At 54.8% G+C, this 18,082-nt stretch overlaps 2 protein-coding genes across 9 annotated transcripts in view; both read right to left on the bottom strand.

Annotated features, from left to right (window-relative positions):
• Positions 1–2,227: 2,227 nt before the first annotated feature.
• KCNJ11 (potassium inwardly rectifying channel subfamily J member 11) lies at positions 2,228–4,271 on the bottom strand. Its single transcript, XM_090263555.1, has one exon. The coding sequence runs from the start codon at positions 3,527–3,529 to the stop codon at positions 2,342–2,344; it is 1,188 nt and encodes a 395-aa protein (XP_090119681.1). The 5' UTR covers positions 3,530–4,271; the 3' UTR covers positions 2,228–2,341.
• A 3,557-nt stretch (positions 4,272–7,828) lies between these two features.
• The window catches only part of ABCC8 (ATP binding cassette subfamily C member 8), a 73,187-nt gene continuing 62,933 nt past the window's right edge, over positions 7,829–18,082 (bottom strand). For 5 of the 8 annotated variants that reach the window (XM_090263481.1, XM_090263488.1, XM_090263495.1 and 2 more), the window contains exons 29-39: positions 16,406–16,498; positions 13,423–13,525; positions 12,751–12,864; positions 12,024–12,144; positions 11,797–11,927; positions 10,847–10,925; positions 10,535–10,643; positions 10,045–10,148; positions 9,121–9,254; positions 8,588–8,650; positions 7,829–8,071 (exon numbers count right to left, since the gene is read on the bottom strand). In XM_090263481.1, coding sequence (XP_090119607.1) covers positions 7,934–8,071; positions 8,588–8,650; positions 9,121–9,254; positions 10,045–10,148; positions 10,535–10,643; positions 10,847–10,925; positions 11,797–11,927; positions 12,024–12,144; positions 12,751–12,864; positions 13,423–13,525; positions 16,406–16,498 — 1,189 coding nt within the window. In that variant the 3' untranslated portion in view covers positions 7,829–7,933. Of the gene's footprint in view, positions 8,072–8,587; positions 8,651–9,120; positions 9,296–10,044; positions 10,149–10,534; positions 10,644–10,846; positions 10,926–11,796; positions 11,928–12,023; positions 12,145–12,750; positions 12,865–13,422; positions 13,526–16,405; positions 16,499–18,082 lie in introns of those variants that run through there. The other 3 variants (XM_090263527.1, XM_090263521.1, XM_090263535.1) reach the window with 3 other exon arrangements.

Below are 18,082 nucleotides of genomic sequence, written 5' to 3'. Positions count from 1 at the left end.
TAGAAATAGTCCCTGACCTCAAGGAGCCACGGCTTTGGAGAGGGGGAGACAGACCCATAAACACCGGCAATAGTAGAATATTCACAAACACAGATAACGGGCAGGGCCATGTCTTTCCAGAGGAATCAGGGAAAGCTTCAAGGAAGCATCATTTGGCCTGGACTTTTATGGAATTCAGCAGGCAGACATGACACCTGGGCAGTCCAGGCAAAGGGAGTAACATAGACAAAAAGCTTGCAAGTAGGAAGGTCAATGTTACATGTAAAGAGTGCATAGTAAGGCAGCCAGAGGAGGGGAGGGTGCACTGTAAGGCTGGAGAGCAGGCGAAGCCTGAAATGGCTGGTCATGGGTCTAGCCTTGACCCAGAATGCGATGGGGACCCACTGTTGATAGTTGACATGGGAGGGGATGATCACAAGACTTTTCATAACACCATTGGTGGCTGCATGGCAGATGGACTGAGGGGGTGAGATGAAGACAAGAAGACAAGGAGGTAATAGGCGCTGCCACGGCCCCTGTGAGTAGCTCGGACAGGGCATTGTGAAAAAAATAAGACCAGGCAGAGAAACTCATCACGGAGAGGAAATATAACAGCACCCTCTCCCTCAACATCTGCTTGGTCAGTTGTCTCATCATGTGGCTAATTCAATGCGATTATAATTGTTAATGTTTATTGAGCACATATTATGGACCAGATGCTTCAGCATCTTATATATATTTTTCACTTACTCCTACAACAATTCTATGACATAGGTACTGTTACTATCCCTACTTTTTAGATGAGGCAACTGAGGCACAGAGAGGTTAAGTTACTTGACCAAGGTCTTAGAGCTAGAGCCAGGATTCAAACCCAGGCAGTTGGCTTGAGAGCTTATGTTCCAGTCACTACATGAATGCCTATCATGTCCCCGCCTCCCTTGCAGAGCACCCCAACTTTTCAGCAACTTCTTAGTGGAGGCAGGGTTATAAGCCTAGTGGATGTCTAAGGTTGAAATGGCCAAACAGGCTGGCATTGCTGGGCTGCCTGAGGCAAAACGGGAAATGTCTCCCTGAAGATGCCCAACCTCAGGTATCTTTGCAGGCCTCCAGACTATGGTCCATAGCCCCTCTGGAATGTGGGCTGGCCGCTCCAGCCCCTGCCCCACTGTCCACCAGCATGCCTCCTGCCTCCTCAGCAAGCACAGCGCAGAGTTCAGGTCATGAAGGAGGGAGGCTTTATTGACAAGGGGGAAGGCAGAATTATGAGTAAGTATACACAACACTGCTCAGGAGTCCAGGCTTGGGGTCAAGCCCACCAGGGCCAAGGGCCTCTTCAACTCAGGGACCTTGCTCACCCCCACCACCCCAAGCTTCCCAACATCTCCTTTCTTGCAACCCATAGACCCTCCATGCTCATCCTCTGGACAAAGTAAGTGGCAGCCACAGGTGGGGAGCCAGGACCAGAGTTTGGTCTGAGGACTGCTGAGTGTGCTGGGTCCAGGATGCCCCACTCCTCAGCCTCCTTCTGTTTGGCATGCAGGTATCTGCCCCAGCCCACCCCAGCCTCTGAGGGTTGGGGGACAGAATGGGGACAGGCAGGCTCAACAGCCCCAGCCCACAGAGCTCTCACTGAAAAAGTCTTGGTGTTGAGGCAAAGGGCAGGGGCGCAGGGCCCATCTCCCGTGCCCTGTGCCTAGGCAGGACTCAGCAAAGCTGAGCGTCCTCACTCCTTTTCCTCCCTGCTGGAGACTGCCCCATGGAGCGGGGTCCTGGCAGCCTCAGCCTGTCCCTGTCTGTGTAGGCTCCACACCTCCAATCTTCCAGCTGGAACATGTTCCCTCACTGACTGCTCTCGCCAGCTGGCCCACTCTTTAGCTCATCAAGTTTTCAGGGACCAAGGGTGGCTGGAGCTTGACCACAGGTATCTCTTGGGGCCACAGAAACACAGCAGCAGGCTCCCAACCTGGGGACTGTTCTTCCTCAGCCATCTGCCCTGCTTGTGGTCGGTTGATCACAGGGCCCCAAAAGTACTGGAGTCCCAGCTTTAGGGCCTAACACTTCCCACAGTTTCCCCAGCCTTGGGTCCAGGGAGGGGGACCAACCAGTCCTGAGTTGGGACTGGGAGGAGCAGGAACAAAAATAACCCAGTACAGGCTCCAGCTGAGGCCATAAATAGGTAGTGACAATGCCTTGTAACACGCTGGGTGAGCCATAGAGGGGGAGGCTGAACTGGGGAGGGCCCAGGGCCCAGCCCCACACCAGGTCCTGGCCTGGGTGAGAGGGCCATGCCACGTCCACACTACATACCATACCACATTGCCCATATGCACACATGTGGTGTGGGAGCTCAAGGGACCATGGCTCAGGACAGGGAATCTGGAGAGATGCTAAACCTGGGCTTGGTCTTGGCCACGGCCACGCTGCGCTTACGCAGTGGCCCACGGGCCGAAGCGAGGGTCAAGGCGTCCAGTAGGCTGCGGTCCTCATCAAGCTGGCGGGCTGTGCAGAGTGGCGTGGGCACTTTGATGGTGTTGCCAAACTTGGAGTAGTCCACGGCGTAGCGTCCATCCTCCTCGGACACAATGGGTACAAAGCGCTGTCCCCACAGGATCTCATCGGCCAGGTAGGAGGTGCGGGCTTGAGTAGTGATGCCCGTGGTTTCCACCACACCTTCCAGGATAACAATGATCTCGAGGTCCTGATGATGGTGCAGGTCACTGGGTGCCAGGTCATAGAGTGGGCTGTTGGCATCAATGATGTGGTAGATGATGAGGGGAGCCACCAGGAAGATGCTGTTGCCACCCACACCATTCTCCATGGGGATGTCCACCTGGTGGAGGGGCACCACCTCACCCTCGGGGCTGGTGGTCTTGCGCACCACCTGCATGTGGATGGTGGCACTGATGATCATGCTCTTGCGAAGGTCGCCCACACGCAGCATGAAGCAGAGGTGGCCATGACGCAAGGCGATGACCGCGTGCTTGCTGAAGATGAGGGTCTCAGCCCGCCGATGGGCCTGGGCAGTCTTCATGAAGATGCAGCCCAGCATGATGGCGTTGATCATGAGCCCCACGATGTTCTGCACAATGAGGATCAGGATGGCCAGTGGGCACTCCTCGGTCACCATGCGTCCGCCAAAACCAATGGTCACTTGGACCTCAATGGAGAAAAGGAAGGCAGATGAAAAAGAGTGGATGCTGGTGACGCAGGGAACAATGGCGCCCTCTCCGGGGGCCAGGTCACCAGGAGCCAGGTCACCATGGGCAAAGGCGATGAGCCACCAGACCATGGCAAAGAGCAGCCAGCTGCACAGGAAGGACATGGTGAAGATAAGCAGTGTGTGCGGCCACTTGAGGTCCACTAGCGTGGTGAACACGTCCTGCAGGAAGCGGCCCTGCTCCCGGATGTTCTTGTGGGCCACATTGCAGTTGCCCTTCTTGGACACGAAGCGGGCCCTCCGCTCCCGGGCACGGTACCGGGGCTCCGCAGGGTCCTCTGCTAGCCGCGTCAGCACATAGTCCTCAGGGATGATGCCCTTGCGGGACAGCATGGCTCCAGCAACCACCAGGGAGAGGCTTGCCTCATGGGGGGTGCCCTCTGACCAGCCTCTGACCTCACTGTGGGGTTCCCTCCTTGGGAACCCTCCACTCTGGGACCACTTTCAGTCTATGCTGGCCTCACTTCTGAGATGCCTCCCAACCAGCCTCACCTCCCTCTGGCCCCTGCTTCTCTTTTTATACTAACCTCATACCTTAGCCCACCTGCCCATTGCCTGGTGAGCACCCCACCCTGCCTGTTCTCCCCTGGCCCTGGCTCAACACTCCACACCCGCTGACCACCCCTGAACGTCCCCCTAAGATCCCTTCTCTCCACCCAGCCTTCCTTCTCAACCCACCTCCTCTATCTTGGAACTTAACACCTCCGGTTATTATTAACTGACCAGACCTCACACAACCCCCACCGTGTCTTCTACCTCACCCATTTCTGCTCCCGGGTCCCCTCCACGCTAGTTTCATATGCTGACCACTCCCCGGTCTCACCTCCAGGTATGCCCCCTCTTTCCTACCCCACCCCCCGTGGCGCTCTCGCCGCTCTTCGGATTCTCCCTCCAGCTTTCGTCCTCTCTCTCTCCTTGGGATCCTGTGCCCTCCAGAGTCAGTCGCCACCCCACCCGGCTCAACTCAAGATCCCCTCGACCCAGCGTGCCCAGACCGGGATCACTCCCAAGTCGGGTCCTGCGGTCCCCGCGCCGGCCGCACGCAAGCCGGCGACGCGCCCCCGCCCCGCGCTCTGTCCCGGCCCCGCCCTCTCGTCGCCGCGGCACCTGCTCCTGCTTCTCAAGCCGCAGCCGTCGCCTGCCCGCCCCTTCCTGGCGTTGGGCTTGCGGCGGGCTGTCCTCCGGTCTGTCTGTCAGTCCGCAGAGACAGACCTGTGCTAGGTGGGGGTGGAAGATTGAGGGCAAGGGGCGCGGGAGGAGTGGAGTAGGGGCTGGGGCCGCCAGGGGGAGCCCGACCTATTCCTGAGCTGGAGGGGGGCGGGCACAGGCTCAAGCCCCGCCCCTCGCTATTGCCTGCTTTCTTCAGACCCACAGTCTGGCCTTGGGGGTTTGCCCAATCAGATGCACCAAAAGAGGTCCCTCCTGCCCTTGGTCTATGAAATTAGGGCGGGATGAGGGTAAAGGAAGTCGAGACTTGCCTTCCCACTCGGATCGTCAGTCCCTGTCGCCCTGGCTCCCCTCCGCAATTTTCCCGTCCTCAGTTTGGGTCAACATCCGCGCCTGGTTGCAGCACTGGGCTTTGCGCGTTCCCAGAGGAAGGAGGCACCGAGGGGGCTGCATAACCAACCCGGGTTCAGGGGGAGATTAGGTGGCCCGATGACTTCTCAACTGTCTGTTCCCTCTCTTTGGGGAATGCTCTTATCTTTTCTGAGTCACGGATCCGTTGAGAATCTGATGAAATCCACGATCTCTCTCCCCAAGGGGGAAAAAGTATCTCAGAAGATGTAGGAACAATTTAACAGCAGCCCAGAAGCCTGCGTGGTTGCTTCTTCTCAACCATGGAGGGCCAACCCCCCCCCCCTACATTTTAAAGAGGGTTTGAGCTACCGGCACCTGCTTTACACCTCTTTACACCCACAACCTGATTTCTTCAACCTAGGTAATGGGAGGCACTTGGGTCAGTGGGGCTCTATTAGGGCCAGCATGGGCACTGAGGGACCCAAGCTCTTGGCCTGGACATGAGTATTGTTTCTACTGCAGGCATTAGCGTAGGGTTGCCTTTGTGGCTTAGGCCCCAGGTGGGAGGTCCCCCAGGTCTTAGCTGAAAGGGAAAGCCTGCTAGTTCTCTATTGTGGCAATAATGGCTCCACTACCTCTCTGGGGCTCGGATCCTTATGGAGGAACCCCTGACCCATGTGTGTCCATTTGTTGGATGGGGGGGCTTGAGGCAGGGGCTGGGAAGTTAAGGACAGTGGTTTTATGGGCCTCAGTGGGGCCAGGTGTGACTTTCATATTGAGTTTTTCTCTTTCTCTCCCATACCCACCTACAGGCAGAACACTGGTGCTCAGAGTAAGCATGATGTCAGGCTAGGTTATCAGAGGTGCAGTGCCTAGGGTGGGGAGGGGACAACAGGATGAACAGAGTGGGGAGCTCAAGGAGACAGGGTTACACAGGAAACCTCTGGGGCAACTACAGCTGTTTAGCCATCAGAAAAGAAGACTTGAAGAGCTCCCCACTCCGTAGTTTGGACAGTATTGCTGAAACCCTTGGGGTGCAAGTGTAGACCCAGTGTAGACACTGAGTGAAACAGAGGCAGGTTTTGATTTCATATATGAAAGAGTCAGTTCTTATAACCAGAGATCAACCATGTCTGCAGGGTATCCAAGTCAAGGGTGGCAGACCATCAGGGATGCTATAGAGGGGTTTGGGCCAGGATTGCCTTGGGCATCCCTGCAAGACTTCAATGTGGGCCCTGCCCCTGCTACTTCCCTTCAGTTCCTGAGTGGGGGAGGGTGGTCATAGGAGGATGGGAATCCCTTTCCTGCTCCCAGGCTCTGCTCCTGGGAGGATTCACAGTGGGGGAAGCTGCTGGGCCCCCAGAGACATCTTAGAACTGGAAAGGCCAGGTCCTGCCTCACAGTGTATCCCTGAGGCCTCAGCTATTTCCTGCTCTACCCTTTCCAGGAGGGTGAGCCCACTACCCAAAGGGCTCAGCCTCCTCCCCTGCTCCATCCTGCACCTCCTCAGACTCATCTCCTCCAAACATTGCACTTGTCAAGTCCCATTCTCACTCAGAAACAATATCCACTTAACCTTTTGTTCATAGGCTTATCCTAGACTTCTTGTCCTGGCATTCAAGGCTCTCTGATCCGATGGCCCCCACCATCCACTCCGTGGACCCTTTTCTCTAACTCTGCCCCTCCCATGCCGAACTCAAATCCTGCCTCCCCAGATAGCCTTACAGGACTCTCCCTTTCTGAGCTCCTGTGGTTCTTAGAACATTCAGAAGGGTTTGTGCTGGGCCCTCTCCAATGACTGGTGTGTTTTACTTATGTTGTATGACTCTTACCTGTTGCAAACAACAGGAACGCAGGCCCAAGACTCCTGGGTCTGCACCCCAGAACCTGGTACAACCAGTAATGAAGGCAACATGTAAATGATAATAAAATGATATATAAATAAGCACCTGTCATTTCTTGGCATAGGACAGGTGTGCTCTTCTGTTTCATGATGCAGATGGAGTTTGAGGACAGCTGTTGTTTGGATCTCCCGTGTGTAGGCCCCAGCATCTCCCAGTCACCACCTGGCTGACTTGTTGTATGCACTGTGCACTGGAGATGAGGACATGTGATCCCAACCTAGCCAGTCAGTTTGTTCCAGCCCTCTGACTACAGTGATTGGGGGTGGGGATGTGACCCAAGCTGGTCGATTGAGATTTGCTTCCAAGATTTTTGCTGAAACTATTAGGAAAGAATAGCTCTTTTTCAAGGGGTAGGGTGTAAGCTGGAGCTGCTAGTGGCCATCTGTAATTGGGGAGGGAGAGAAAGATGGAACCCAGAAACAGAGACACATCCCTGATGTGAAACACCTGGATCCAGCCATGCTTGAAGTAGTATACCTCCTGTCCTTGTCTGTCACATATGACAATAAACTCTGGTTTTTGTTAAGTCATGTGGAGTTGGGTTCCTGTCATTTGCAAGGAAAATAGTGCTACACAATTTTAGTCCTCACAATTTTAGTCCAGGAATTAAAGTGAGAAGGACAGGGACCAATCTATAAGGAGCTCTGCTAGCTTATCTGATGAGATAATCACAAAAAAGCTATAACTCTTGTTATGTGTTGCCTCAAAATCATATGTTGAAGCCCCACATTCATATGTTGAAGCCACCCAATGTGACTGCTTGGAAATAGATTCTATGAAGAGGTAATTAAGTTGAATGAAGTCATAGGAGTGTGGCCCTAATCCAATATGACTGGTATCCTAATAAGAAAAGAGAGACACCACAGATTTGCATACAGAATCCAGAAAGGCCATGTGAGGACATAGCTAGATGGTAGCTGCCTGCAACCAAGAAGAGAGGACTCAGGAGAACCCAAATCTGCAACATCTTAATCTTAGACTTCCAGCCTCCATAACTGTCAGAAATAAATTTCTGTTGTTTAAGTCACACAGTCCTTGGTGCTTTGTTATGGCAGCCCAAGGGCACTAAACAACCCTCATTTCACAGGTAAGGAAACCCGTTTTTGCCCTCACTCACGCAGCTTCTTTAGGTCTCCCGATGCCAAGGTCACGCTGCCTCCACTGCACCCCAGTCCACCCCAGCCTCTGCCTACCAGAACCAAGGCCACTGGTAGGAAATAACCAATCTCTTTATTCACAAGTGATTTACAGTTAGAAAACCTAGGCAGGAGTTGAGGCCAGGAAGGGGCATGGGTGGCACTTGGACTCCAGCAGGTCACTTGTCTGCACGGACGAAGGAGGCAAAGACGCTGTCCTTCTGGCTGAGCAGCTTCTGTGGTGTGTCGAACTCAAGGATGGCACCACGCTTCAGGACAATCACCAGGTCTGCACTCAGGATAGTGTGCACGCGGTGCTGGACAGGGCAGGAGGGGCTAGTCAGGGTGGTGGGGGGAAGGGCAGGGCAGCTGAGGGCATCCCTCCTGCAGCTTGGAGGAGAAGGCATGAGGCTAAGATGTCCTACCTCTGTGGTGACTGACCTTTCTTGGGGTGACTGTGACTCCAGACTTTCCAGCCACTAATGACATCCTGTCCCTTCACCAAGTCTCAGCTCTGCCCCAACCTTCAGGCTTCAAGTCTCAGAGACCCCCTCCCATCCCCCATTTTCTATGGCAATGTAACCCTAGCCTAGCTCACAGTGCCTTGGGACAGGGGCAGGCCTTGGAACCTGGAGAATGAGAGGGAAGGTCTGAGGGACAGGCAAGGGCAAATCTTCCCCACTCCAAATCCTGCAATGTAGGGTCCCTGCAAGCCTGCCACACTCCTTGCCCTGTCCTGCTCCAGGGTACCCCTTGATGACAAGATCCCAATGAGCCCAAGGGCTGCTCTCTCTCTGGGTGTTCCCTCTGCACCCCATCAACGAGCCCCTTACCGCAATGGTGACCACGGTTCGGTCTGCAAAGGCCGTCATCACCACCTTCTGGAGGATGTTTTCCTGCCAGGTTGGAGCAGCAGCTGTTGGCTTACCTGCCCAGCCGATGTGGTCTGGCCCAGCTTTGGGGGGTGCGGGGCTCTGGGCTGTGGCTCAGCTCCCATCTGACCCCAATCCTAGCCCCACCCTCTCCCTCTGTTGGGCCCTAGTCCACATAGGACCAACCAGGTTCCTAGCATTCAAAGAGCTCAGCTCTGTGCTTCTATATGAGCTGTGAACATGTCTGGGGTGTGCTGTGTGGTGGGTAACAGGTGTGAAGTCTCTGTGGATCTGAGTGCAGCTTGTGTGTGTGTGTAGGTTATGAACATGCCTTGGGACTAGCTGGAGTCAGGGTCCCCAGCTCTTTGCCTTTTTTGCCACAAATTGCCTTGATGTTCAAGGCCACTTGAACTTCAGGACTACTTTGTGCAAATTTCCCCCTAACACCTACACCCTCTCCAAAACCCCACCGCATGGCTGTGCCCAGGACCAACCGTGGCCATGTCGATGGAAGCCGTGGCCTCATCCATGATGAAGATGCTGGTCTTCCTCACGAAGGCCCGCGCCAGGCAGAAAAGCTGCCTCTGGCCTTGGCTGAAATTCTCCCCACCTTCTGTGATGATGGCATCTGAAATCAGCCCCAGGGAGAGGAGCAGGGCTGAGTGAATCCTGTGTTGTGAGTAGAGTAGACAGTGTGGCTTGGGGGGTGTTGGGAAATGTCAGTGCAGGGGCAAACATGTGAGTGTGTCATGAGTACTGGTGGGTAGGGTCGCTGCGCCTTATACAACCACACGGGTGCGACCTGTATGGATTGCTCTGAGAAGAGCACCCCCTGGTGTTGTGCGCTGCTGGGGCTCCAGGCAGTTCTGGGAGGGGTTTGTGCAGTGAGTGTGTGTGCTTCACACACGGGCATCTTAGTGGTGTGATTCTCTGAAACCAAGGCTTGGCCAGCCTCTGCTGCCAAAAGGGCTGCAGCAAATACAACCACGCTTCTGCGGGCCATGGGGGGGGGGGTGGCGCAGAGTCTTCCCAGCAGCTCTGAGGAGTGCCCTGTGCTTGCAGTTTCCCAGTCTGTTCTCTCCTTCCTCCTTCTGCCAGAGCTGAGGAGGCAGTGGACGGGGAAGGGCAGGGCTGAACAGACTGCCTTGGGAGCAGGACTTGCAAGCTCTATCTCACAGTGACTCCTGCTGTCCTCTCTGTGCCAGACCCTGAACTGACCAATTACTTGTGTGACCTGAGGCAAGTCACTTGACCTCTCTGAGTTCCTGTAAGGTGAGAGGTAGGACTAAATGTTCTCTGGGGTCCTATCAGACCTTGGCCTCCAAATTCTGGACAAACCTAAGACATGAGTCCCTCTGCCCCCAGCGCTTACAGACGTCCTTTAGTGCCCGACCTGCTGCTCAGCCAGCAGTCCTTACCGAGGCCCCCCGGCAGCGCCTTCACCACCAGCTTCAGCTGGGCTATCTCCAGGGCCTCCCACAGAGTGCTGTCAGAGCACTTTTTCTCCGGGTCCAAGTTAAATCTGGAGTGTGGCACAGAAATCCCCGTTAGGGAAGGGAGCAGGGTCCTGGCTCCATCCCCAGGGGACTTGAGAGGGTGAGGCTGGTGAAAGGAGCAGTGAGTGAGAACTGACTGACTTAGGGTTCTGGCTGGGATATGGACACTAAGATGGTGGCATCCCAGACCTAAGGGTTGGGGTACCCCTACCAGTGCCTGCCCATGCCTAACGGGAAAGAGAAGGGCATGAGGGTAAGACTCCTCTGAAGAACCAGTGCCAGCCCCTCGTGCCCGGAGCCTGGGAGGTGGGTACCCAGCTAAGTGCTGCTGGCCTTGTCCACCCCCTCCTCCTTGCGCTCCAGATTCAGAAGATGGAGCTGAGCCAGGCTTGAACGGGGTGACGGGGCTCACCGGATGGTGCCACTGAAGAGGACGGGGTCCTGCAGGATGATGGAGAGGCGCGAGCGCAGGGTGTGCAGTGGCAGTTTGGCGATGTCAATGCCGTCAATGATGATGCGCCCTGCGTGGAGACCATGGGCCAGGTCGGGCACCATGGAAGGAAATGGTGGTGCTGGGGACGGTTCAGCCTGGGACTTGGGTCCCAATGAGCATGCAGGGGAAGACACTGATTGCTGGGCCTCTGGTGACATCTGACCACACACCGGAACTGAGGTTTCGTTTGGCGGCTGTGGGTACCTATGGGGTGCCCACCACACCACTCACCTTCGAATGTGTCCACCATGCGGAAGAAGGCGAGAGAGAAGGAGGACTTCCCACTGCCTGTGCGACCACAGATCCCAATCTGGAAAGAGAGGAGTGGATATGCTGCTGGGCCTCTGGGGGCGTGGGAGCCTCCAGTGCTGGCTATGGGCTCTGCGGGGCTGTGCAGGGCTGTGCAGGGCTGTCCTGGCTCTCTCCTCAGCTTCTTCTAGGGCTGGGTCCCAGGTTTGGGCTTGTTTCTTGCAGTAGGTCCAGAGGGGACTCCTATGGGGACCTGCCAGCAAGCGCGGGGTGTAGATGTCCATTTTGCCTGGGCCTAGGTGTGGGCCTGGCTGTGCCTGGCACTTGGCTGCAGAGGAATTGGGGGCACTATATGCATGGGTGCGGCAGGAGGGCAGACGGTGGCTGAGTGTGGTGTGCAGGAATGTGTCTGTGTGTCCCCTCTTAAACTGGAGTAATCTCTGGCTGCATTGCTTCCTGGCCCTTGGATACCAACAGAAATGACCATAAAGAACCAATATAGAGACAGAGACAGTGACAGAGATGGAAGGAGTGGGGCAGTGGCAGAGAGGCAGAGTGGGAGTGAGGAAGACGGAATCATTAAGAGAAGCGAGTCAGAATGCCAGACAGAGGCTCCCTCCCTAGGACAAGGGTGGCCTTACACTCTGCCCCTAGGCCCCTGGCCGCACCTGGGAGAGTCTTGACCATTTGCAGAGGGCTGGGGGTGCTGACAAAACCTGTTCAAGCAGGGGAGTCTAGGGTGTCCGCCTTGGTGGGTGAGGGCGGCAGGAAGAGAACAGGAGAGGGAGGGAGGGGACAGGTGGGCTGATCCATGTCAGGTGGGGCCTGGGGTCAGGAGAATAGGGGCTCTGAATGGTTGTGAGACCTGAAGGGCCTGGAGCACTATGAGGTGACTCTGTGAGGCTGCCATCCCTGTGCCCTCCTGCCCTGACCTTCTGTCCTGGGGAGATGAGGGCGTTGACGTGCTTCAGCACAGGCTTCAAGGAGCTGTCGTAGCGCACGCTCAGGTTCTGGATCTGGATCTTCCCCTGGTCGGGCCAGTTCTTCGGGATCAGCGATGGAGCTGGGGACCAGGCTGGGGGTCAGCCACTAGGCGTGGCCCACAGCTGGTATTCGGGATTACCACCCTTTCCCCATGCCCCCACCTCCTGGCCCTCACCCAGCAGCCCCTCATAGCTCTCTGCCTCAGTTTTCAGCAGCCCATGGATACGCTTCACAGCCCCCAGCTGGATCTCCATGTCTGCCAGGTTCCTCACCATCCAGTTGAGGTAGTTGGAGACCTGTGGGGAGTGAGATGGGCTCGGTAAATGACGACATGGTCCTATCCCTGGCCCCCAGGATGCCCTTCCTTTAAAAAAATTTATTTATTTATTTATTTATTTTGAGAGAGAGGGGACGGGAGGGAGAGAGAAGCATCAATGTGTGCTTGTCTCTCACATGCCCCTAACGGGGGGCCTGGCCCGCAACCCAGGCATGTGCCCTAACTGGGAATTGAACCAGCAACCCTCCGGTTCGCAAGTCAGCACTCAGTCCACTGAGCCACGCCAGCCAAGGCCAGGATGCCCTTCTTATAGCTGAGGAGGGACCGACGAGGCCCCTAGCATCCTCTGCTGCCTGCTGTCTGGTTGTTCAGGGTGGCCCTCCCTAGAGGCACAGGGAGGGTTACAGTGAACGTGGTTCCTCACCCACGACCCATCAGGGCCCAGGCGCTGGGTGAAGAGGCAGGGCCCTGCAGTCAGCTCTCCCACCTGCATGGTCACACCCGCGTGGTCCCCCCCGCATCAGGCTCAAAGCAGGTTGGGTAAGGCCCGGGGATGGGGTGTCTCATTTGGTAAAGATGCCCTGGGCTTTCCTGAGTGCTGTGTCTGACCCCTCCCCTGACTCACCATTAAGGCATAGGTGAGGCCCAGGCCCACCAGGCCGGCCGAGAGCTCCCTGTGCAGGGAGTTGGAGATGGAGGTCACAGCCGCGATGAGGACCACACATGCCCCAATGTACTCCTGTGGAGGGACAGGGGCTGGCCTGGGCCCTCGGGGGTGGAAGCCACCGTGTCCTTCCCACGTCCCCACTCAGGGCAGACAGTAGCGTAGCTGAGACTCAACCCCAGCCCCCATGCTCATGGAAACATCAGCAGACACACAGGACACCTGTGAAGGCTGGAGCCCCAAGAGGCAGCGGGAGCACACAGCTCACGCTCCCCCCGCCCCCCTGTCACCTGCACACGTGCTTCACCAGCTGGCCCACATGTGCACATAACCTAAGTGTCCTGTGACCCACTCCAGACACACATCTATTCTCACTGTTCTCGCACACCTCAGATACACAATCCACAAGCAATAATATGGAGAAGAGGGAGGGGGCTCAGGTCAGACACCAGGAGGACCGTCAGGGCTGGGAGAGGCAGGAGGCTCAGTGCCCACCCTGCGTGCACACACGAGCTGGTGTTCCACACCTCTCCCAACTCTGGTTCACGTTTGTTTTGCCCTTGCTCTGCAGAGCTCCACACCCTTATCAGACCTCCTGTCCTAGGGCTCAAGGTGGGGGTGGGTGGCACTTGCCATGCGAACTTCTAGCCATCTGTTGGCAGCCGTGAGGAAAAGGGAGGCAATGTTGTTCGAGTCTGTGTATTCGAGGAGCTTCTGCTGGAACCGGACCTCATACCTGGAATGAGGATGAGGATGGTCTGAGGGAATAATCTTGGTCCACATAGCCTCTAGGAGCCCTCCCTGACCCTCTAAGGTAGATGAGAGCTCTCTGTGCCAGGGACTCTGGAGGCTTCTGTCCAGCCCTCATGCCCTCCTCACATTCTCTCCTGAGGTTACTGCATGTTGACCTGCCTCCTCCCTCTGACCAGCCTGGGCTCCTGGCATCACACCCTGTGGTCACCCCTCAGACCTGACTGGCTGGGACCAGGCCCGGGGAGGAGCAGGAGCACTTGTGTGATGGTGAATGATGGGTGAATAAAAGCCATCTCAGCCCTGGTCTCAGGGACACAGCTGAGGGGACTCGGAGGGACTCACGACAAGCCTTGTTGGGCATTTGCTTTTCCCTCCTGGAAGTGTTTGTTCCACTTGATTATTTCTGGGTGGAGGGCCTATGACGGAACTACGTGTGTGAGGAGAGCAGAGTGAGCCTCAGAGCATGCATTTGCACAGCCACAGGGTGGATGTGTGTGTGGCTGATGTGTCACAGCCGAGTGTGAAACCGTGCGGCTGAAGGGCTTGCTGAAGTGCGCGTTGAAGATGTCTGTGTGAGCGTGTGCACGTGGGTGACGGGAGAGTCAGAGGGCACGTGACTGCTCTGAGGGGTGAGTGTGCAGGAGGGTGTGCGTGAGCTTCTGTAATAGGTGTGTGATGGTGGAAAGAGCCCCAGTGTTGGGGCCATGCGGACCCAGGCTGGAGTCCAGTCCTTTACTTCCTGACTGTGTGCCAAGACTGAGACTCAGTTTCCTCATCAGTTGGTAATAGTTCCTACATGGATGGCAACAACCTCTGATCCTAATACTGAGCCCAGTGCTGGGCACTCTGAGCCCAACACCGAGCCCAGTGCTGGTTACTCTTGAAAGTTTTTTGGGGAAAAGCAGGACTCCTAGAAAAGCCAGAAGGTCAGACAGGCTGGCATTCCCAGCCCAGCACTGGTGTCACTGACTCTGTAGCCGCGGATTGGTCACTCAGCCTCTCTGGATCCCTTCTCTCCCTTTTAGTGTGGGGCTGCAGTAACTACGTCATGGGGCTCTTGTGAGGATTAAATGCAACAGTACACACACAACACAGCACGGGGTCTGGCACCTGGCACTTGCACAATCAATAAATACTCCTTAGCTCTCAACAGGGCAGGCTGCTGGGCAAAAGCCAATGAATTAAACACATCTAAGGCATGAGAATCAAGTTCTTCAATCACGTAAAACCATCCCCTGCATCAGTGCAGCGTGTGGGAGGCCTGGCTGGGCAGCAGTTCCTCTGGCTGACCACAGGCCTGGTCTGGGCCTGGTTGCAGGATGCTGGAAACCACTTGGATCCTACGGAGAGGGACTGGCTCACTCTAGGAAAGTCACAATCTCTCTGTCCCAGGCCCATCCTGAAGGCCTCCAGGACACCAATTATAAGACAGAAATCACCAAAACTTAGACTGGAGGCTAGGCCCAGGAGTGTCAAAGGGCATGGAAGTTGAAGGAACTGGGGAAGTCTGGGCTTGAGAAGGGGGCTTGGAGGAGACCCCAGAGTCACATGCCGGGCTCCAGGGAGCTTCTGTATGGGAGACAACAGCACAGGCTTGCTCGGGGGCAGGGGACCAGGGAGTGGAACCCAGGCCAGGCCAGAACCCTGCTCGCCTTTGCTTTACTCAGACAAAACCCTCAGAGGATCGCACCAGGGACCTGGGTATCTCTCCTGGGGCTGCAGCTGGACTGGGGGATTTGGGGGCAAGATGTAAACTTCCCTGGACCCTCTCAGCTGGTCCTTGGGCCTTAGGGTTACTCTTGGACATAGGACTTGGTGTCACATGTTTCCTGTCACACCCTGTACAGCTGTGCCATTCTAAAAATAACCTGGAACCACTCTCTGGTTGAGGCTTAGATACCAGAGCCCAAATATCTGGGTCAGGGGTCTCTGACAAGTCTGGCTGGAGGAGAGATGCTCTCATACATCAGACGGAGACTGAGGAGGGGAGTAATAGCCCCCTACACTCCTTAGGCAGCCTCAGATGCTTCTGTCCAGCCCAATATCACAACTCAGGGTGGCAAGAGGATTGCAGAGGCACTGAAGTTTTCAGGGTATTCCTCCAGTCTGGTGAACTCTTTCCTGCTGTTTGAGTTCTAGCTCTTTTGCCACCTCCTCTATGAAGCCTTCCACGACTGTCCTCCCCTTGTGTGCTCACACACCTTGTACTCCCATTTCTTTCAGAGTACCTGTTATATGAGCTTGTCTTGGCCTGCTCAATGCCTGCAATGTAAATGCCTCCAGGGCAGGGGCTCATCTGACTCATATCTTTTTTAGTGCCTGGCATGGGGCTTAGCACATGGTGAATGCTCAGTAAAGCTTGTTGAATGAATGAGCAAGTTCAAGTCTGGGCTTTGTGGGACCTTACACAGGGCAATTATATAAACTCTCTGAGCCTCAATTTCCTTATCTGAGAAGTAGGAATAATCATTGTCAGCACCTTTGACTGCAGGGCAGAATGAATGAGATTGGCATGGAAAGAACTCAGCACAGTGTTTGACTCATAGGAGAGTCTCAATAAAAGATCACCTCATGCTTGCCCATAAGATGTAAGGGCCTATCCAACATTGATATGGAAGGGCTTGTCTTAGTTCTCAAAGTGCCTGAACTTGGCTGCAGGGCTGAGATTTTCTTCTCTGGATCATAGAGTGGAACCACCTGGCCTGATCCTTATGGGGGACATCATCTGAGCCTTGCAGTTTGAAGAGGGGTCAAGGAGATGTATGTCCTAGGCCTTCCTAAGTGGAGCCCTGAGAATTGAATCTCATGACCTATGATCCTGGCCCCACCCCTGCCCACCCCCACCCTGGGGCGAACCTGGTACCTGAAGGCCCGGATGGTGATGAGGCCTTCCACAGTTTCAGCAAAGTGTGAAAGCAGCGGGAGCTGGGTGGTGTCATCCAGCTGCTGCAGGTCCCTGTGCAGGAGAGGCAGGGAGCAGAGGGGAATGGTTAGAGGGCAGGCTCAGGACTCAGCCTGGGTCTGAATCCTAGCTTCACCCCTTCAACCATGTGGGCAAATGGCTTCACCCCTCTATATCTCAGTCTTTCACCTGCAAAGAGGGAGTCATGGTACCACCCCGTGAAGCAGTTGTGAGAACTGGACTGCTCGTTTACATCAAGTGTTTAATCAGCATGCTGGCACGGTTATGCTGCCCTGGGCCTCCCCTGCCTCTCATCTGTAGCTCTGTCCCTGCACTTGAGCTGCACAGCCTCCCTCTGTAGTAAGGCAGGCAGTGTGAATTCGTTCCCGTTCACAGGTGAGACAGCTAGCCAAAGGGACAGAAAGGCCAATTTCAAGCTTCCAGTCCCCTCCCCAATAACCACAACAGGTTTCAGCACATCACAGGTCAGCATCTAAAGAGCACCTGGAGGGGGAAAGGCCAGCAGTTGCCATGGAAACAGAATTGCTCCTGCTCTCCACAGCTGCACCTTAATAAGTGCATTAGAGCTGGGGAGGCCAGGCTGGGATGCAGGAAGCAGCTTTCCTGGACAAACTGTCTCCAGAGCCACAGTGGGTGCCAGGCGAACAGGGCAGTTCCTCTGGCAGAAGAAATGAATTTTGTAGAACAACTTGTACAGAGTGTAAAAAGCCACTGTGCTTTTATGAATGTCAATGTACTAGGTTCCTTATGGGTACCAGAGGATTCCGGATCATTCAGACAAAAAGCCATTTATAGAAATCTTAATCCTTGTGGTCAAGGTAATTGTGTCCAAGATGTACCTAAATTTAATGATTATAATGGCTTATCAGCATTTTGAGCCCAGTTTTTAACCAACTTTGTATACCTGGAAAAGGTACTTAACCTTTCTGACCACAACCCATAGTAAAAAATATATTTTATATCAGACATCTGTACACACACACATCCCTACACCACCCAAACAAAGCTTTCATGAAGCAATGCTTACTATTACTATGTGAATACAGTCTGTTTTCTATTCTACTTAATTTTTTTTTATATGCTGGTTTTGATCTATGATACTGATTTCAAGACCCACGGCTAAGTTGTAATTGGCAGTTTGAGAAATGCTGGCCTAGAGCTTCTTTAAAACTGTCCCTACAATTCTTTGAATCTATGAGTTTAACAGAATCACTCCTAGAAAAAACGTCTAGAGAATGTTCTTTGAAAACTTGGAGTAGGAAAGAGGACCGCGTGGCTCCAAGGCTCAGGAGAGCGAATGTGATAGCAGAGACTCCCTCGTGGCGGGTGGCAGGGAGGTGCAGTTGCCCAGCACTCCTACATCAGGTGCCCTCTGCCTCATGCACCAGCACTCCGACTGGTCACTGGACTCAAGACAACCCTCCCGAGACAGCATTTTGGCAAAATGAATGAAGGGCATAAACACGCACACACATGCTGACCTAATAGTTCCATTCCCGAACATAGCTCCCAAGGGAACAGTCCAGATGTTAGCCGCAGCATGGATGCTGACACATGATTATGCTAGGGTAGTGGAATATGAATATTTCATTTCCTTTATGTATATTTTCCTTTTCA

This window comes from Furipterus horrens, unplaced genomic scaffold, assembly GCF_987537825.1.
Source record: "Furipterus horrens unplaced genomic scaffold, mFurHor1.1.pri manual_scaffold_2, whole genome shotgun sequence".
Taxonomy (NCBI): domain Eukaryota; kingdom Metazoa; phylum Chordata; class Mammalia; order Chiroptera; family Furipteridae; genus Furipterus; species Furipterus horrens.
This window is presented reverse-complemented; position numbering and strand designations above follow the sequence as displayed.

Excerpts from the sequence above, each read along its gene's own strand:
- KCNJ11 (XM_090263555.1), bottom strand. The coding sequence starts at position 3,529 with ATGCTGTCCCGCAAGGGCATCATCCCTGAGGACTATGTGCTGACGCGG.